We start from the raw sequence: 18,711 nt of genomic DNA, 5'->3' as shown, positions 1-18,711 counted from the left end.
GACCAAGTTCGGTTGAAAGCTGTTGAAGGTTTAGAAAAGAGGAAAGTGCTTTGATTGATGCTAATCTTCACTAACTTCGCCAGATTTACAGAAGGATCCTCTTTAGATAACCTTAGCTAAAAGCTAAATCATATGGGACTAACTTCTTGTCCTCTGGCTCCCACGGCCACGCAGTCGTTTTTAGGGGACTCGTGCGTCGGAGGCGAGCTACGCCCCTGGCTGGAATTCATTTTTTCGGAGTTGTCATTTGAGTCAGTTTGTCCCCGAGGCCTGAAACTCAGCTGGAAACTCCGAAAGAATCTGCTCGTTTTATTTAGGGGTGTTTTCGTCGGTGTCCTCCAGAGCTCGTACGTAGGCTATCATATTTCACCCCTGAGTCACGCTAGTTTCACATCTCACGGATTTCAACATGAAGCGAACACCGTTCTGTTTTGCGATTATTTCGACATTAGCCGTCGCTATTCTGTTTACCTTACTTAGGAATAACGAGCGGCTACCGCGTTTTAGAACTGGCACAAAAGGTAAGACGATTTGGTACATACGTACACAATACGTGAGTCCATCGCCTCTTCATTTCGAGTTGAAGGAATTCTATTGTTACATTTGAAACTGATTTACAGCCATTTTGGGGGGGAATTTCTTCCATATGCTCCATAACCCTCCTGTCTAGTAAACATGGCGGTTTATTTGAAACATAATTATGCTGAAGTAACAAGTTCTTGGTTGTGTTTCGTATCATAATGAGAAATTCAACATGGTCGAGGGACCGAAGGGAAGACTGTTCAGTTGGGCAACGAAACGAAACGAAATGATGAATAAACCTGCAGAATTGAACATAACATGTACCACACCAGTCAGATTTCCACGTGTGACAAGCCCGGGATAAGCTGAAAGAGGCAGTGTAGAGTTTGTAAATTCAAAGATCTGTATTTTGCGAAACCAGCTCTGCGTAGACCGTGAAGGGATTTTTAAACGTAGCTAATGTTTACGTTCTTAGCTTTAACCGCTTTTCTTAAATATTCCTGGCCTCAATTATGATTTTTAAACAGAAATGGGGAGACCAGAGGTCCGAAGTGTCATTTGGCAACGGAGCGGTCATCTGCATGATTAGATGATATTCTTTAGGCCTAAGCACATATTATTTAGAGTAAGCAACAAATTTAAAATAAGAATAACACGACGGTTCACTTTTAGTGGTAGAAATTTAATTTGCATTATTGCATTCCTATGGATTCGGAGGTCGGTTTTCTGCAAATACTCATACCAAATGTTTGAAAAACCTGCACATTTCGGGTAAATCAATGCTTCTCAAAATGACTCCACATCGAGTAGAATTACACTTATCTTGTGCATGTCGGATGTAAAGGTGTGAAATGACACCACAACAGTTTCCAAAAACGGAATCCTTCACACATCAGATCGCAAATAAGTGATTTATTTCAGATTAGACTATTGCAGTGTATAAAACTATTTCTAGTTGAAATATTGTTGTGAAATAGCGAGAAATACCTGTTCCAATTCCACAGGTACAGCGGCAAACACAGTCACTTTCCTTGTCCTGATTACGTGCGTGTGCATACTTCAGCAGATTTATTCGTTTATCTGTTAACGACTGCTTACAAACCGCTATTGTCAGTCATATTTTCTGTTGGCCCCTGTTTCACGCGTTCGCTTTCGTCAAGTTTTTCGTTCTCTCCAGTGTCAGCTGGTGCCTTCAAGTCTTTCACGGTGTCCTTCGATTTCTGCAAGTGTTACATAGGTCTTTAATCCAAAATGGCTACCGAATTAGTATTCTTTTGTTCGTATTCAAATAAGTCCATCGTACCTTGCTCTTATTAAAGGTGAACAAGACGCCTGTAGGCGTTTATGCAGGACCCGGGGGGGGGGGGGGGGGTGTACTCCAAAAAAAATTTGGACAGGGGTGTGCGGCCCGCTTCCCAAAACCCTTACCCTATTTATGACCAAAATCTGCGATTTTCCCTACCCTATAGTATTTACGACCTGACCAAAAATTAACCTGCGTAGCAAGCGTTTCCGTGCTGTTTCCGAGCAAGGACCGCGCGAAAAATGGCGCGAGTAAGCGGGGAGGGGGTGGGGAAGAAAGGAAGGAAACCTTCCTTCCCCTCCCCTTCCCCCCTCTTTCATTTTTTGGCTCTCGTTTCATTTCTCGCGCGGCCAAAACCGAGAATATCGTTCCTCGGTCTTTCTTTGCTCCGAAACAGCGCGGAAACGCTTGCTACGCAGGCTAACCAAAAATTTGATACCCTATTTATGACCTGATAGTGTCTCGTCAACTTCAGTTCAAAATCCCCTGGAGCCCAGCGCGTGACCGGAACGCCGTTGCGATTCGTACAAAGTTGCCGTAAACATCACGATGAAGAAGTAGCTTCTTCAAAAAAAAAAAAAAAAAAAGAATTCAGGACTAGAGTGAAAAAATCAATACCCTATTTATTACCAAAATGGCGGCAAAATGGCTAAAACCGATACCCTATTTATGACCAAGGCGGATGAAAAACCATACCCTTTGGCGCCGCACATACCTATATAGCCCATATAAGGGAGTAAACGCGCCCCCCCCCCCCCCCCCCCCCGAGATGTGGAAACGTATCCTCCCGTCGCGACTGAGCTGATGGAACAGTTTGAGTCACAAAGATAGCGTGATGTTGTTTCGGTATCCTTCCGTTAAGCTGCCGTTACACGTTAAAACGTTAGCTGAAACTTGTGTGCAAGAAAGCGGTTCTTCTTTTCTTGAACCTTGTCAGTCTCGCAACGGAAGTTCGAAAAAGTTTCTCGAAACCGACCATGTTACACTGTGCAACGCCTGCTGAAACTTGTTTCGTAGCGCCGTTGCACACAAGTTTAAGCTAAAAGACGTGTAACGGCGGCCTTACGCTAATTGTCGTCATACCGCAAATTGCATTACAATAACGTAACGACCACACAAATTCACGTTTTATTTTGTTTATGTAATGTCACTTAGGGCCCCTTCATATGATCCCGGTTACCGGGATGGCTCGGTAAGCGGGATGAATTTTGCAGTCCCTTCATATGGGAAATTTCATCCCGGTTACCGAGATGAAAAGTGGTGACACGGTCAATCGAGCGTGACATTTACCAAACAAGCCCGGCAAGAATTTTTCATTTTTATCGGTTCTACAAGCCTCAAAAGTATTATATCTTTATCTTTACTACAAAAAGGAATTATTTTGAACTACAACATCTCAGAAATGAGCCGTAATAATCAAATATATCCGTTCTAAGACGCGAATGTTTGGTTATAGACTTCATCGCGGTAACCGGGATACCGTGTTCATATGAGAAAATTTTCGTCCCGGAATCCCGAGATCTCGGTCGCTGAAACCGAGATCTCGGTAACCGGGCTGGCCCGCCTTCTCATATGAACACATCGAATTTTTTACGAAAGAAATAGGAATAAGGCGAGATCTCGGTAAGCGGGCTAGCCCGGTCAACCGGGATCATATGAAGAGGCCCTTAGGGCCCGGTTGACCGGGCTAGCCCGCTTACCGAGATCTCGCCTTATTCCTATTTCTTGTGATATAGGTTTTATGCATATTTTTATTTTGCATATTCTTAAATAGATGTCCTTACTCGGTGGGAAACCGCTATATTATATTGACACAGAAATAAAGTTTTTGTTTATTATTATAAAGTGGCAAGATGGCCTAATTTGAATGTAAACAGAAGAATATTAAAATGTCAGCCATTTTGGAATGAGGTTAACGATCACAATTCCCTTGAATGTAACTGGTTCAAACAGCTCAGAAAGTAAAGAAACAGGAGTGCGCCAGGGATGCCTGTTGTCGCCTTTTCTGTTCCTGCTATCCATCGACTGGATAATGCGGCGCAGTGGACCCTCACAACCCGTCTGGAAGATCTGGACTTCGCCGATGACATTGCCCTCCTCTCCCATAACCATCAGGGCATGCAAGCCAAGGTAACGCGGCTTGCAAAGATCTCAGCGAAGACGAGCCTTAGGATCAGCAATTCAAGACAAAGGTGATGAGGGTTAAGACCAGGAACGTAGATAACATCAAGCTGGATGGGGAAGTAATCGATGAAGTGGAGGACTTCGCATACCTTGGTAGCAACATCACCAAGGATGGTGGGTCTGATCGGGACATAGTGGCAAGGATTGGGAAGGCAAGAACTGATTTTGCTACTGAGGCCTGTAGGGAGATCAAGTTAAGGATATTCAACACCAACGTGAAGTCTGTCCTCCTGTATGGTTCAGAGACATGGAGGGCAACTGTTGGGTTTGCACAAATAATTCGACGCGGTTGGGTTGTTAACACTCTATTCTCATGTATCTCTGCATTTACTTGTTTACAGCATCATGGCGAGCGATTTCACAACATTGTCACTACCGGTGAAAACTAAAGAAAATAAAGGACAATACAAAATAAACTTAAAGAAAAGGCGAAAGACAAACTAAAGGTGCAAAGAAACTTACATTTTGTGCGGATTTAAACGACGACTTGCTTATAAACTGCGAAGATTCTCAACACACATTCAAGCACGTGCTTCGCTGAAAACTCACTAAGATCACATGATCAAAATACTCGCTACTTTATGTTACGGTCACGAAATGTGAAATAAAAATAAAACGTAAACAAAGTCAAGTCCAAGTTTGTTCATTTTGAAACTAAACATTCCGCCCGCCTTGGGACGATCCGACTTAGGACGCCCAACGTCTCTAGTTCACAGTTAAAGCTTTAGCACTATCAAGGTCATTTTCCAGAAGGCACAGCTTCTGGATCGGCCGAATATAGACAGAGTCTTTAGTCTTGACCTTAACCGTCCTCACCATCCCGTCAGAGCCAGGGTAGACCTCCAGAACTCGGCCCAGACTCCAATACCCTCTAGGTGCACTGTCATCCATCAACAAAACCAGGGCGTTTGGCTTCAGGTTAGGTAGGGCTCTGTGCCATTTCCCTCGAACTTGCAGTGTCGGCAAATATTCGCGCAACCACCTCTTCCAAAACAGGTCGGCAAGGAATTGAACTTGCTTCCATTTCCTTCTGTACTGGTCCGCCGGTTGAAACACACCTGGAGGAAGGCAGATTGTTTTCCTTTGCATCAGGAAGTGCGCAGGCGTGAGTGGCTGGAGGTCATTCGGGTCATCAGAATTAGCTGTCAGAGCCCGACCATTTAGTACTCGCTCAACTTCCGTCAGAAGGGTTTGGAGGACCGGCTCAGAGACCATTTGGGTTCCAAGGATTGCCTTCAGGACAGTCTTAGCACTGCGCACAAGACGTTCCCAAATTCCTGACATGCTAGAGGCAGTTGGCGGCTGGAAAATCCACTTGCATCCACGCTGAAGTAGCTCACGGTCAATTTTCTGCTGATCCCACTGCTTGATCTCTTCTCTCAGTTCTCGTTCCGCTCCTACAAAGTTGGATCCTCTATCACATCTTAATTCTGAAACCTCTCCACGGCGATTGATGAATCTCCTTAGGCACATTATGAAGTCATCTGTGTTCATTGACTGGACTAATTCGAGGTGAACAGCACGAGTATTCAAACATGTGAACAGACAACACCAGCGCTTTGCTGTACCTCTGCCATGCTTCACTTGGAGGGGACCAAACAGATCCATTCCTGAGTACGAGAACGGAGGCTGGTAAGCCATCATGCGGCTTCTTGGAAGGGGTGCCATTTGCTGAACTATTTGTCTGGCATTCAACCTTTTACAACGAAGGCATCGCCCAAGGATGGAACGAACAAGAACTCTAATCTGAGGGATCCACAGCTTCTCACGCACCCTTGATATGAGGTGCTCGCGCCCCAAGTGGCCAATTGACTCATGAACATGGCGAACAATCACTGCTGTTATGGGATGGTCTCTCGGTAGAATTGCTTGGTTCCTAGCAGCATCAGCGACGGGTGGATTTACTATGCGGCCTTTAACTCTCAGAACGCCATGGTCATCAAGCATTGGGTCCAGGGCAACTATACTGCTGGACGGCCTCACTGCACCTTTGGCCTTTAGGTCTTTAATTTCTTGAGGATAGGCAGAAAGTTGAACGATTCTCGTGATGGCTATAGTAGCTGCATCATAATCTTCAAGGGTCAGGTGGCCTCTCTGGGTAGTCTTTCGATTGCGAAGAAAATGGACGAAGCGGATAAGCCAAGCAACCCGACGTCTTAGCCGGTTCCAATCAGAACAACTGTTCAATATGCGATCCATGACATCTTTGGCCGTTACGCTCAGCGGGCTCAATGCAGAGGAGTCTGTCTGTTGAACGACAGAATGGATGCTTACATCAACATGATTGGCGTGCGCTTCTTTCTTCAATTCTAAAGCTTCGTCCGGGACTTCCTTACAGTCTGCAGTGGGCCAGAGGGATTCTGGCTGCCAGAGAAATTCTGGTCCTCGTAACCAGCGTTGGTTAAATTTCAGATCTGAAGGGTTCAAGCCACGGGAGACATCATCAGCTGGGTTTAAGGCACCTGGTACATGATTCCAGTCATTAGGATGTGAGTTTTCTCTAATCTCTTCCACACGATTGGCGACATAGGTTTGGAATCGGCGCTTCTCATTCTTCAGGTAGTGAAGCACTATTTCGCTATCTGTCCAGTACTTAGTTTGCTGTATGGGCAGATCGAGCTCTTCTCTCAACATCTTGTTTAGGCGCGTGGCAAGGACAGCTGCTTGCAATTCAAGCCTTGGGATGCTAGTGAACTTGATGGGAGCATTTCTTGCCTTTCCCATGACAAACGAGCAATGGATGGAGTCATCTGGATCTACAATCCTCAGGTATGCTGATGCGCCATATCCAACTTCGGAGGCATCTGAGAAGACATGTAACTGAAGTCTGCATTTCTTCGGGTCCACTCCAGGAGGGAAGTAGTAGCGTGGGATACGGAGCTCGGACAAGGAGGGCAGCTGTGTGGTCCAAGATCTCCATCTCTTTAAGAAGTGTTCTTCCAATGGCTGGTCCCAGTCTAGCTTTGCCTTCCATATGTCCTGTATAAGAGCTCTTGCTGTGAGTGCTACGGGCGCAGCAAATCCGAGTGGGTCGTACAATGAACAGACAGCAGACAGGATTCCACGCTTTGTCTCAGGACGGTTCAGGTTCTTGATCTCGAACCCCAGTTCATCAGTCTCGACAAACCAACGAACACCCAGTGCCCTCTCCACCGGCAATTCATCTAGCCTTAGGTCCAGGTTTGGTGTAGCTCTTCTTTGGACAGGAATCGAGGACAAAACTTCTTTGCTGTTGGACATGAACTTCGTTAGGCGAAAACCACCATGATCTAACATTTCGGCGAGGTCTGTTGCCATTCTGGTTGCTAAGGTGTTGCTGCTAAACGACGGTAGCGCGTCGTCGACATAGAAGTTCTTCTCAACAACTGCTGCAACTTCTGGACTGAATTTCTTTGAGTTATCAGTGGCAGTTCTCCTCAGGACAGAGTTGGCAACACATGGGGATGAAGTGGCCCCGAAGATGTGTACCTCCATAACATAAACGTCTGGATGCTGACTGTAGTCGTTAGTCCACCATAGGAAACGCAGAGCATCTTGATCTTCTTTGCGGACGCGCACCTGATGGAACATTGCCTCCACATCGGCAGCTAGGCCAACCTTCCCTTGGCAAAAACGTAGCAGTACTCCAACGAGGCTATTGGTCACGTCTGGGCCTTGGAGAAGACTTTTGTTAAGTGATGTGCCTTCATACTCTGCTGCAGCATCAAAGACTATGCGAAGTTTCCCAGGTTTGTTCGGGTTCATCACTGGATGATGGGGTAAGTACCAGGTGTGTGAGCTCTCTTTAGCTGCTTCTTCAGGGGTAAGCTTGCGGGCATATCCCTTTGATATGTACTCAGTCATAACTGCTCTGTACTTTGCAGCCATTTCCTCATTTCCTGGTTTTGTTAGCCGGCGCCTTAGCAGTTCGACTCGTTTTTCAGCCAGAGTACGGTTGTTTGGTAGTTGCGGCTGATCTTCTTTCCACAAGAGACCGACTTCATAATGGCCATCTACGATTCTTGTTGTGTCCTCAAGAATTTTTAAGGCTCGCTTGTCCTCGATTGACAGTGGCTTATCATCTGACTTTGAGGCTCCGTAATCCTCAATTTTCCAGAAGCGTTCCATCTGATCTTCCATGCCCACCGAAAGGAAGTTGACTGATGTTTTCCCTTTGTCGCCGCAAGTTAAAGGCCCTGCAATACTCCAGCCAAGCGGAAACCGGTAACCAAAAGGACCGTTGTTGTCTGGTGGGACCCTGACTTCATCTTGCAAATGGGCAGCAGGTACATTGCTTCCTATGATTATGGATACTCGCTTAATGTCAACTTCTGGGAATGTCAGGTCTTGCAGGTGTGGATACTTCGAAACGTCAACAGAATCCGGTAAAATCTGCCCTGACTGATTGAGATCTGGGAGTACGTAGGCTTCATTGACTTCAATACATCTACCGCACCCATCCACGGGACCGAGGGTGAATGACACCCGTTCACTTTCTATTGATTCCTCACTTCTCCTGATAGTCTTGATGCCAATTCGTTGCAAAGTTCCTTCCAGATTAAGCTGATCCGCAAGCTGACGATCAATAAGAGTGTCAGTGCAGCCATTATCTAGAAACCCGTACGTGGAGAGGGAATTGCCATCCTCAGCCGTGATAGTCACAGGAACCACATTTAACAGGACTCGACCTTGCGGGGCAAAAACCTCTGTCGTGCTCACTGAGGCCTGATGGATGTTGGTGGTTTGTGGTGCTGCACCAGATCCCATGCTTTGTTGCTGTGGAGGTACCGTAGCAGAACGGGAATTTGCTTGGTTGTGATTACTGCTTACGCCATTATTGGTTCTCGGCCGGAAACGACGTCCATTGCTGTTTTCCTTGTGTAAAAGTGTCAGATGATGCCCAGGACACTTGGAGCAGGCTGGGGGATCCGGACAAGTAGTGCCACTATGGGTTGGGTTGTGACAACCACAGTTAAAGCAGAACCCGTAGGAGGCTGCATACTGTCGCCTTACTGCTACACGATCGCACTGCTTAATGATTGGGCAATCCTGCAGACGATGGGGTGTGGATTTGCAGATTGAGCATTTGATGTGATTTCCTGTCTCTGGGGGCCTTTCAGATTTAGCAGGTGGTACTGTGGAGTCCCTGGGAGGTTCTGGTGGCCTTTCAATTTTAGTTGATGAAATAGTAGAGTCACTGGGAGGTGGTGGTTTCTTAATCCTGGATGAATTCCGGGTATCCTTGTCTTCACTATTCTCCCTCCTTTGCCTCTGTGGCCCAAAGATTGGGTCGTTTCTTATCGACGCTTGTCTCATAACAAATTTCGCGATATCCTGTAAGCGAGCGGACCTGCCACGATTTACGATCTCATAATTTTCAGTTTGCCACTTTGCAACAAGGTCGTTCGGAAGTCTGCTTACAATTCTCCTCAGGTTGGTAGCCACACTAGCCTCATGCTCAACATCACCTTTCAGGATCTTTGTCGCTGTGTTCAGCTTCTCAGCAAAGTTCAGTAAACTCACATTGTCCCCTGGGGCAAGCTTGGGACCAGATACCAAACCGTCAATGCAGGCTTGTGAAACTTGGATGGGTTTACCGAAACGATCCTCTAGAGTCTTTATGAGGTCTTTGTAGGAGCAGCCTCTGTTTCGTTCGATGACTTCCAGAGCTTCACCTTTCAGAAACTTTGGCAGGTACTCGATTCGCTGCGCGTCGGTTAGAAGTTCACTCTCAAGATGAGTGCGGGTCTGCTCTCAAAAGAAAGGGAAGTCGGCTGGATTCCCATTAAACTGTGTAGGCGTAATGCCATTTAGCAGTTGAACCTTCCACATGGCTGCAACGTGGTCCTTTGGGGTGGTCTCCTCTCTTCTGGTGTCTGGATCAGGCTTTGTCCTGGACTGAAATAAACCTTGAGGCAAGTGTTGTATGGGTGTATGGTTGGAGACATGCGGCACCTCCCTTTTAGACTCTTCTACAGTGGAGTAACTGGGCAAATGAACCGACTTGGAGGATGTTGGTATTTTATCAGAGGGGGTAGAGTGATCTACAGGTGAGATGCCCAAGGTTTTCTCTGTCTTACGTGGGGTTGACTTTGGAAGCTCTTGCCTTTCTGACTCGGAACCTTTGGGTGGACCTTCGCAGCTGTTGAGGTGTGTTTTCTCAATTTCGTCGACGGTCTCAAGCTGACCAGTGTCTTCATCATAGTCCCTTTCGATCTTCCAGTCCAGTTCGGCTAAAGCAGCCTCGTCCTCCAATCGCCTCAATTCCATTCGTGCCTTTTGCCTGGCCAGCTCAGCATCCTCTTCAGCTCTTCGTTTTGCTAGCTCCACTTTCTTCTTGGCCAGAAGCGCGGCTCTTAGCTTCTCTTTCTTACGAGATGATGCCTTAGAGGACACAGAGCTGCCTTGTGACTTCTCACTTTTGACAGAAATTTCATCGTCATGTTTGGGGGCTTCGTGATCCGTTCGCATTCGCTCTTCTTGCTCAAATAAGCTTATAACTGTCTCCTTTAGGGATCTGAACCTTTCCTCGACCTCTTGTAGACGTTTCCTCTGATTTATGCACGGAAGATACCTTGAATGAATTTCCTCAAAAGATTTCCAAGCACGAGTGACACTTTCTACCATTCGACCAGCAGATAGGACGTCCCAATTAGTGTAGAGACATGTACGTAATTGCTGAGTTTCAGTTGCAACATAGTCAGCGATTTTGTTCCAAGAAGATGCTAGTCTGTGCTGTTCACTTATTTCTCGCTGACGGATGACTTCACTAAAATCTATTTGAGTATTTGGAAGGGGATTTTGACGTAGTGAGTAACCAAAGGCTCCTCGAGCTAGCGGGGGCCTTAAGACCTCAGGAGGTAATGCAAAGGCAGCGGCCCCGATGTCAACAGGAAAATCTTCATTTGTGTTAGCCATTAGGTTTGTTCCAAGGCCCATTAAATTAATTTCCCCACCTGATTCAATCCGGCCAGTTCCTCGATCCTCAGTCCCGCGGTCCGGTCCACTAGTCTTCGACTCTCCAATGCCACCACTCGAGGGTTCCATTACTTCTCGCAAAAGCCGAGCAAAACGGCAATGTCCTTCAAATCGTCGCCTTGCTAACCAAAAATTTTTCACAATGTTGGGTTTGCACAAATAATTCGACGCGGTTGGGTTGTTAACACTCTATTCTCATGTATCTCTGCATTTACTTGTTTACAGCATCATGGCGAGCGATTTCACAACATTGTCACTACCGGTGAAAACTAAAGAAAATAAAGGACAATACAAAATAAACTTAAAGAAAAGGCGAAAGACAAACTAAAGGTGCAAAGAAACTTACATTTTGTGCGGATTTAAACGACGACTTGCTTATAAACTGCGAAGATTCTCAACACACATTCAAGCACGTGCTTCGCTGAAAACTCACTAAGATCACATGATCAAAATACTCGCTACTTTATGTTACGGTCACGAAATGTGAAATAAAATTAAAACGTAAACAAAGTCAAGTCCAAGTTTGTTCATTTTGAAACTAAACAGCAACCAAAGAAACCTCCAGAAAACTGCAGTCCTTTGTCAACAGATGCCTGAGGTCCATCCTGGGCAATCGGTGGCCAGAGGTCATAAGGAACGAAGAACTGTGGGAAAGAGCTGAACAGGAGAGAATCGACACCCAGATAAGTAGGCGCAAGTGGGGTTGGAGCAGGCACACGCTCAGAAAACCAGCAAGCAATATCATCAGGCATGCATTGAAATGGAACCCACAGGGAAAGAGAAGTCGGGATCGCCCCAGGAACAGCTGGAGGAAAACAGTAGACGATGAGGTGGGCAAGGCAAGCTACACCTGGAGGGAGCTTGAAACGCATTGGTAAATGGCAAGAGTGACAAGCCACTAAATCACATGGGAATTAACCTTCTGTCCTCTGGGCGTAATTTTTGGCAGTTATCATGTGTCCAGTTTATCATCGAGGAAACTGCGATGGAAACTCTAAACTAAATCCCAAAGAATCTGCTCGTTTATTTTTGGGGGGCGTTATCATATTTCGACAGTCTTGACGGATTTCAACATGAGGCGAAGATCCTTTTATGCGATTGTTGCCACATTAGCCTTCGCTATTCTGTATACCTTACCAGTTTATAATAATGAGCACCTAAAGCCTTTTATAACTGGCACCAAAAGGTAAAATGTTTTGCTACAAGTATATACCACTTCGCTTCTTCAGTTTGAGTTGCAGGAAGAAATGTTAATTCGATTGTTACTCCATCATACAGCCAGTTTTCAGATTATTTCTTCGGTCTGCCACATAACTCTCTTATCTAGTAAAACATGACGGGTACAGCCTACCCAATACTTTTTTCTTGACGCATGACTTAGGCTTTCAGTTACTTTTCCGTGAACTGTGACTCAAGCCTTTATTTTTTTCGTGATTCATGGTAATCAATTTTCTGATCTTTTCTCGTCCACGTGAACGCAACGTAACTGCGAACGGTTTAGTGTGATGTTAAGTTAAAGGTGATTCGTGAATTCCCTTGTTTTGCGTGAATTACTTTCGGATTCTGGTAAAGGTACGGACGTGTAAACAAAAGTCTACTTGTGTTATTGAACCACCCTTTGTGTTGTTTGAACAGCTAACTTTGAACGGGACAAAATAACTAAGATAGAAAATAGAAAATGAATAGAGCGAAGAGTGCATTAATACTAGTCATTCACTTTGAAGAAGGTAATAATTAATATCTTGAATTTATTTTCCTAGCGATAGAGTCATACTGTTGAGCATTTCCATAAGCCTGGCTTGCTTGCTGCAGGCACCTAATCGGAAAATTGTCAATAAACGATATTGGAAAAATCAGTGAGATTTTTGGTTGTCGTAATGCCAAACCCCCTTTTAAGAATTCTAGAATATTTCATGGATCAATCAGGGGTAACGAGCAGCTGTTTAATTAGTTTTCTTAAATTGACTTGGACACACTAGAATTTTCAGGTTCCCTAATTTCTTTTACGTTCGTTTAGTAGACGACGAGATTGCTCTTGTAAAAGTTGCCTTATTTAGTGTAACTTTGAAAACAAGTGGACGGAAACGTGTGAAATTAAAGCTAACTCACGTTCGTTTTTTGTTTTGTTATTCGTGGTTGTTTGTGTTTGGTTCAAAAGAAATGTTAGCTGTGAGTGGTTTCCCTGTGCGAATGTTATTCCAACTCCAGCTCGTGGTGTGAAATTACCAAAAATGTCGATGAAAATTCTCCACTGAAGAATTTAGACGTGTTGTGCTAATCCTCTCTATCTTTTGGCTGTGTTCAAAGGTTCTTCTTCAATAAGACATTCTGGAAGCCATGATCAAGGAGAATCAATGCATGAAGTATATGACGGCGTGCAAACATTACTCATATTTATTGGTTATCCGAGGAGTGGCCACACCCTTGTCAGCTCCTTATTGGACGCCCACCCTCACGTGATCATCGCCAACGAGTTTGATATCATTGGTAAATGGCAAGAGTGGCAAGCCGCCAGAAGAAACAAGTATTACCTGTTTGACCAGTTGTACTTTAACTCCAAAGAAGAAGCTGATGTTGGTTTCAGGTCGGCAACAGGTGGACATAAATACAGCTATCATGTACCGGGACAATGGCAGGGAACATACAATGGAAGCATTATGGTATGATACACAGTTAAGGACAGTGAATCCTTTTGCTACTGCGCATACGCTCTGCGCATATCGGGATGGTTCTTAAAACTAATGTTGCGTAGTTTATAACTATGCGGGAAAAGCAGATCTTAGCAGCTGTTATCTAAGGTCTTCTTTTCCCGCATATCCATCTAAAAGTGAGAGAGAGATGTAAATAATAACATAATTTAACACCCCTCCTCCCAAAAAATCCCCAAAACGTGAACATTTAACATACCATGAGGTGATGTGCATTGCTGGAATAGGTTGCGAGTACAGACATTTGAGCGGTTTGTTCTATCTAGGATTTAGGTTCTAGACTATTTCATCTCTTTTTGTTCCGATTTATTTGCGATGCGTACGTAGACCTGCTTTTTTCAAACATAATTCGCTGCCTGATTCCCCCGTCATGAGTTCGACCATAATCCTTCAATGGGAGTGGCGACGAAAATTCGTCCCTAAGATAAGTTCAGAGAGTGAATACTGACTTCGATTCCTGTCCTACAAAGGCGAGAAAGGCGAGAAGGGACTTCCGACTTCCGACTTCCGACTTCCGACTTCCGACTTCCGACTTGAGAAGTTAGACTTACGACTTTCGACTTTAAATATCTGCTGGATATGACTGGCTAGGCCAGAAAAGAATGGAGGCACATTTCATCTTCAATAACACCATATCTATTGGAGCCACAAAGCAAGAGAGCTGGAAGCAGCCGAAGCCATAGCTCTTGATACTGAGAGACAACATGCAGTGATCAGCTTTGCAAAGACGCGAATTTATTAGACATTCATATCCGTGGTAAACAAACATCCTTAATCCTTACTGCAGATTAATAGTATAAACTGGCGAGTATATAAATCTACAGATGTAATGTCTTCTTAACTTACAGATAACTGACATATTTAGTGCTATCAGAAATCTTGCAGCGAATCTGAGCCGTTAAACCTAAGTGAATGCCACAAAGCTAGCGTACACAATAGCATAAGAAACTTGTCCAGACGGCCCCCGAATGACAAGGAATCCTCCATTCAGTAAATTTTAGTATTTCACGATTAAGATAAAAAGGTCAACACCATTGAGCAGAGCAGCCTTATCACATTTTAATCAAAGGCAAAAAATCTCTCAGAAACGTTTTTCGGATGACTCTCGCTGGTCAGTGAATGTACCTTAATCTTGTTTGGCCTGTCACGTTGAGGTCATCTTATCCACTGTGGAAAATCGGACGTCGGAAGTCGGAAAACATTTACTTCCCGCGCCATGAACCGTTTCACCAGTCAAACCGAACACCAAGCTTACACGTTTGAAGTGAAGCCGGTCTGAACAGCAAAGCTGAATTGTGAAATGTAGTATTAAACAGCGCGGAAGCAACAACTTGATCTTTGTCCAATATTTCAATTACCATGCAGGTAATGGGGGCCAAGAAGGGAGGCACAACAACAAGGCAGCTCACAAGGAAACTACAGGGCATGAAGGTGTTAAATGAAATCCAACAAGTACTCAAGATACCCATTAAATATATTCATGTCATCCGGAATCCTTACGACAATATCTCTACTATGCTGCTTAGAGCTTTGGGTGTAAGAACTGCGACAAGTGATGGAGCGAAGGTAATTATTGTATGGGGCTGTACGGAATCTTGCCAATTTATGTCGCAGACTGAACGTTTTACCGATGGAATCTTATTCCCTGAATTTCCGAGCTGGTATTGGCTTTCCCAAAAATAATGCTAGCTCACCCAAATTCCCACGAAAGAATTACTCTTCTAGTGTTAACGAAATCCTGAGGTGACATTTCACCAAAGAAAAGTGTGTTCTTACTTCAGAACAAGATTCGAATTTCTAATGTGACTAGGACTTTCCAAACAGATATTGAACCAAAACGATTCGTCCGGTTTCCCTTTGCATGAATGACATGTTTCAGGCGATACTGTTCAGTGACTGTTAACTGTCCAATCTTGTTCCCAGGGTCCTCTCTCTTCCTCCCTCGAGAATGGACCCTGGTTACTTCTGGTCACGTGACACCCAAAATCTGGGTTGAAAAAATTTCTTTAGGGATGGGTAGTATAGTATAGTAGTCGCTTTCTCAGAAAACTGCAAGGCAAGGTGTGTGACAATAATGCTGTTACTGAAAAAATCATGTATAAACTAAATTTCTTTTTTAAAGCTTGGATGATTGGCCGTTTCCGAGTTGCTGTGAACCTCACTATGAAAGCAAGGCTAAGAACAAAACTTTTCATATGAAAATTAGTTCTGTGTGCATATGAATGAAAACTAAGTTTCATAACAAAAACTTTGCACTTAGCCTCGCTTTCATAATGAGGTTTAAAGCAACTCATAAATGGCCTATAAGGGTATTGGTAGAATTTTGGAAACAGTTCTACTGTAGATAAATTAATTATCTTCAAGTTGGACAGTTATTACATTATCAGCCACTGCTTCTTTGACCGTTTGAAAATCACCAGATTCTATACTTAATATACGAATTTTGCAGACAGTATGAATCTGCGACAGATCTGCCGCATTTCTGTTGCTTTCGTGCCCGCTTGAAAATTGCGAACAAAATAATGGAGCGAGTGTACCGAGAAATTTGTCGCGTGCAGTCACGTGACCAGACGCAACCAGTGTCCTATCCCGAGGGAGGAAGAAGTTGTTTACTATGCTCTGACAAATGTTTTTGTGAGTCATCAATCGGATAACCTATGGATATTTGCCGCGGACATTATATGGTCTATATGTTCGGAGAAGTGAGCTCTGAGGTCGGAGAACCAGACAACAGCCAGGCCTGCCTAGTTTTAAACGGCGAGCAGTCTCTCTTTTGCTCGAAATTCCGCGGGAAGAACGTAAGCAACTGGGCAAACACGAAATTCAAAGTGCGAGTCGAGCGCGCGAGTAGCGCGGGCACCGGAAGGCGAGCAAAAAGAGAGTAAAAAGTGAGAAGAAGCAAAAACGTGAAAATTGAGTGAAGTGAGTGAGTGGCGAAAGCAATTTGATAATAACTTTGATTTTAGTTTTACGGCATTCAAGTGAAAACTCTTCAGCTCTCTAGCTAGTGTGGCAATTTCTTTATTTCAGATTAATGAAACGCAACGCTTGGATGAAGAGATTGGTAATTATTTCACCTTGGTACAAATTAACAGTAAACTTATCAACCTTTTGGGGGATTCAATTCATCTGATACACAGCTCGCAACTAATTAAGGAACCAAGAAAAACTCTGGTTGGTGTTTGTGAGTTTTTGCACGTCAATTGTGATCATCAGTATTTTGAAGATTGTTCAAGCATCATATACAAAGAGGGAACAAAGACTCGACACGATGTGGTATGGACAGATGAACAAAAAAACTTGGTCAAAGAAAAACTGCAGAAATTCCCGTCTTTAAAAGACTATAATTTTGAAAATTAAACAATTTTTTCAAAGTGATGCACTCAACTGGCTACCGACAATAGGACATTTTTACTATGGCGTCATTTTACTACAACTACCAGAACCCTTCTGATTTCTGTTTACTCATGCTAATAAGAGCTATTGTTCTTTGGGATTACAAATTAAATTTGAATTTGAAAAGGAAAACAAAATAAATTCTGGTAATTGTAATAAAATGACGCCATTATGAAAATGGCCTATTAATATTGCTCTTTACAGGCATCTGATATTTTACTTAGTCTAGCCTTAGCTTGTGAACAGGCTCCCAAGTGGGGCGAAAAGAAAAGTTGGCGATCCTGGCGAGCGGAGCGCGGTATGGGGGCGAGAAAGAAAGAAAGAAGGGGAGCTTGTCCAGATTCTCGTATCACGCTCTGATTGGTTAGATAGGCGATTGTTGACAGCTTTGTCCCCATACTGCGCTCCGCTCACCAGGCTCGCCAAGTTTTCTTTTCGCCCTATACCCCGCTTGGGAGCCTGTTCAGTCGTACAGGATAAACCACTGCGATTTTCACATGCACGTGTCGACACACGTGAAGAAAGAGAGAAGCGAAAACGACAAACTTCATATGAGGGTAAGAATTTCAGCCCAATTTACGTCAACAACACATGTTTAATTGAACCAGCTTTAACAAAATAAAGATTAGTAACAGAAAGTTGAACCATTGTCTTTGACAAAGGATTATCCTTTGAATAACTTCTGCTTTCATTTCTGCTAAATCTGTAGTCGACGAAAATCCGTCTGTTATCCAACACGTACGACGGGTTAGATGACAGCCGCTATTAGTTTCCACCAAACCAGTGAATAATGTTTTTTGAGTGCTCTGATTGGCTTCTTAAACTCCTAATAGTTAACAGTTATTCCACGAGCGTACGTTGGATACGAAATAACGAGCCAACAAGGCGCGTATCGATTTGCAGGATTTGGCTATAATCGTCTTTTATCCAACAAACGGAAATAGAATAACTGTTTTATTAAATACAACCAAGATCTAAATCTTGCTGATTTAATTTTACAAGAAAGACCAGAAGACAATTTAACGGTCCCTATTTCTCGGGCCTGGTATAATGGCTGATATTCCATGGCCGCTAAGCCAATGAAACTCTGAAATTGAATTATTTAACGAGGCAGTATTTAATAGTGTAATATTCTACCCTTGGTATTGTTATGAATGATATGGTAGTAAGGTGTGGAGAATCGCTCTGACCTGGGACAAGCCCAAGACCAGGCGAAGATGGGAGCTATGAGGATCAACCCCGACTTACTCGAATGGGTGGGAGCGTTTAGGCATCAGTTCTACAAAGTGATGTGATGTGTGTTTAAGCTTAAAGTTTTAGCTTTCCTCGTAGCATTGTGGTTGTACAATCTGTCAAACAAAGGGTGATTTATTCGCCAGGAACTCTCCAATTTCCACCGTTTAAACTGTCGAGTACTTCTTAGAAGTTATTCTTTCGATTTACCGCTTCAAATGAGTTAATTTTCTTTCTGAAAACGGCATATTTGAGTCTAAAACATGTAAAGAATATGGCCATTAAAAGAAGCCTTCAAATTTATGGCTATGTGACGTCACAATGAAGGAAAGACTCCGTCCCCTCCCTCCTGACATACCCGCAAAAACTGAATTGATTGACCCTATGTCCGGATTATATAGCGAGATT

General features: G+C 44.0%; 3 protein-coding genes across 5 annotated transcripts; 1 reads left to right on the top strand and 2 right to left on the bottom strand.

Annotated features, from left to right (window-relative positions):
* Positions 1 to 391: 391 nt before the first annotated feature.
* On the top strand, positions 392 to 18,606 carry LOC146476854 (uncharacterized). 3 transcript variants are annotated; one of them, XM_085113977.1, is made up of 4 exons: positions 392 to 521; positions 13,274 to 13,626; positions 15,040 to 15,240; positions 16,705 to 18,606. In XM_085113977.1, exons 1-4 carry the CDS (start codon positions 410 to 412, stop codon positions 17,032 to 17,034), a joined length of 996 nt encoding a protein of 331 aa, XP_084970103.1. In that variant the 5' UTR covers positions 392 to 409; the 3' UTR covers positions 17,035 to 18,606. The 3 variants fall into 3 exon arrangements, with proteins under 3 accessions (XP_084970103.1, XP_084970104.1, XP_084970106.1); XM_085113978.1 differs by having other exon boundaries at positions 397 to 534; positions 13,290 to 13,626; XM_085113980.1 differs by lacking the exon at positions 392 to 521 and adding an exon at positions 11,614 to 12,148 and having other exon boundaries at positions 13,268 to 13,626.
* Positions 4,299 to 9,735, bottom strand: LOC146476856 (uncharacterized). Its single transcript, XM_085113969.1, has 2 exons — positions 4,472 to 9,735; positions 4,299 to 4,394 (listed from the first exon to the last, which is right to left on the bottom strand). Exon 1 carries the CDS (start codon positions 9,302 to 9,304, stop codon positions 4,715 to 4,717), a length of 4,590 nt encoding a protein of 1,529 aa, XP_084970095.1. The 5' UTR covers positions 9,305 to 9,735; the 3' UTR covers positions 4,299 to 4,394; positions 4,472 to 4,714.
* Positions 9,743 to 11,442, bottom strand: LOC146476855 (uncharacterized). Its single transcript, XM_085113841.1, has 2 exons — positions 11,313 to 11,442; positions 9,743 to 11,235 (listed from the first exon to the last, which is right to left on the bottom strand). Exon 2 carries the CDS (start codon positions 11,033 to 11,035, stop codon positions 9,743 to 9,745), a length of 1,293 nt encoding a protein of 430 aa, XP_084969967.1. The 5' UTR covers positions 11,036 to 11,235; positions 11,313 to 11,442.
* Positions 18,607 to 18,711: the final 105 nt, after the last annotated feature.

This window comes from Pavona decussata, unplaced genomic scaffold, assembly GCF_977016875.1.
Source record: "Pavona decussata unplaced genomic scaffold, jaPavDecu1.1 SCAFFOLD_72, whole genome shotgun sequence".
Lineage (NCBI taxonomy): Eukaryota > Metazoa > Cnidaria > Anthozoa > Scleractinia > Agariciidae > Pavona > Pavona decussata.
Note: the sequence above shows the minus strand (reverse complement) of the source record. Positions and strands in the feature narration are given on the sequence as shown.

Coding starts and splice junctions, on each gene's coding strand:
- LOC146476856 (XM_085113969.1), bottom strand. CDS start 9,304: ATGAGACAAGCGTCGATAAGAAACGACCCAATCTTTGGGCCACAGAGG.
- LOC146476855 (XM_085113841.1), bottom strand. CDS start 11,035: ATGGAACCCTCGAGTGGTGGCATTGGAGAGTCGAAGACTAGTGGACCG.
- LOC146476854 (XM_085113980.1), top strand. CDS start 12,040: ATGAGGCGAAGATCCTTTTATGCGATTGTTGCCACATTAGCCTTCGCT. Junction 12,149..13,267: donor GCCTTTTATAACTGGCACCA/AAAGGTAAAATG, acceptor TTTTGGCTGTGT/TCAAAGGTTCTTCTTCAATA. Junction 15,241..16,704: donor CGACAAGTGATGGAGCGAAG/GTAATTATTGTA, acceptor TCTTTATTTCAG/ATTAATGAAACGCAACGCTT.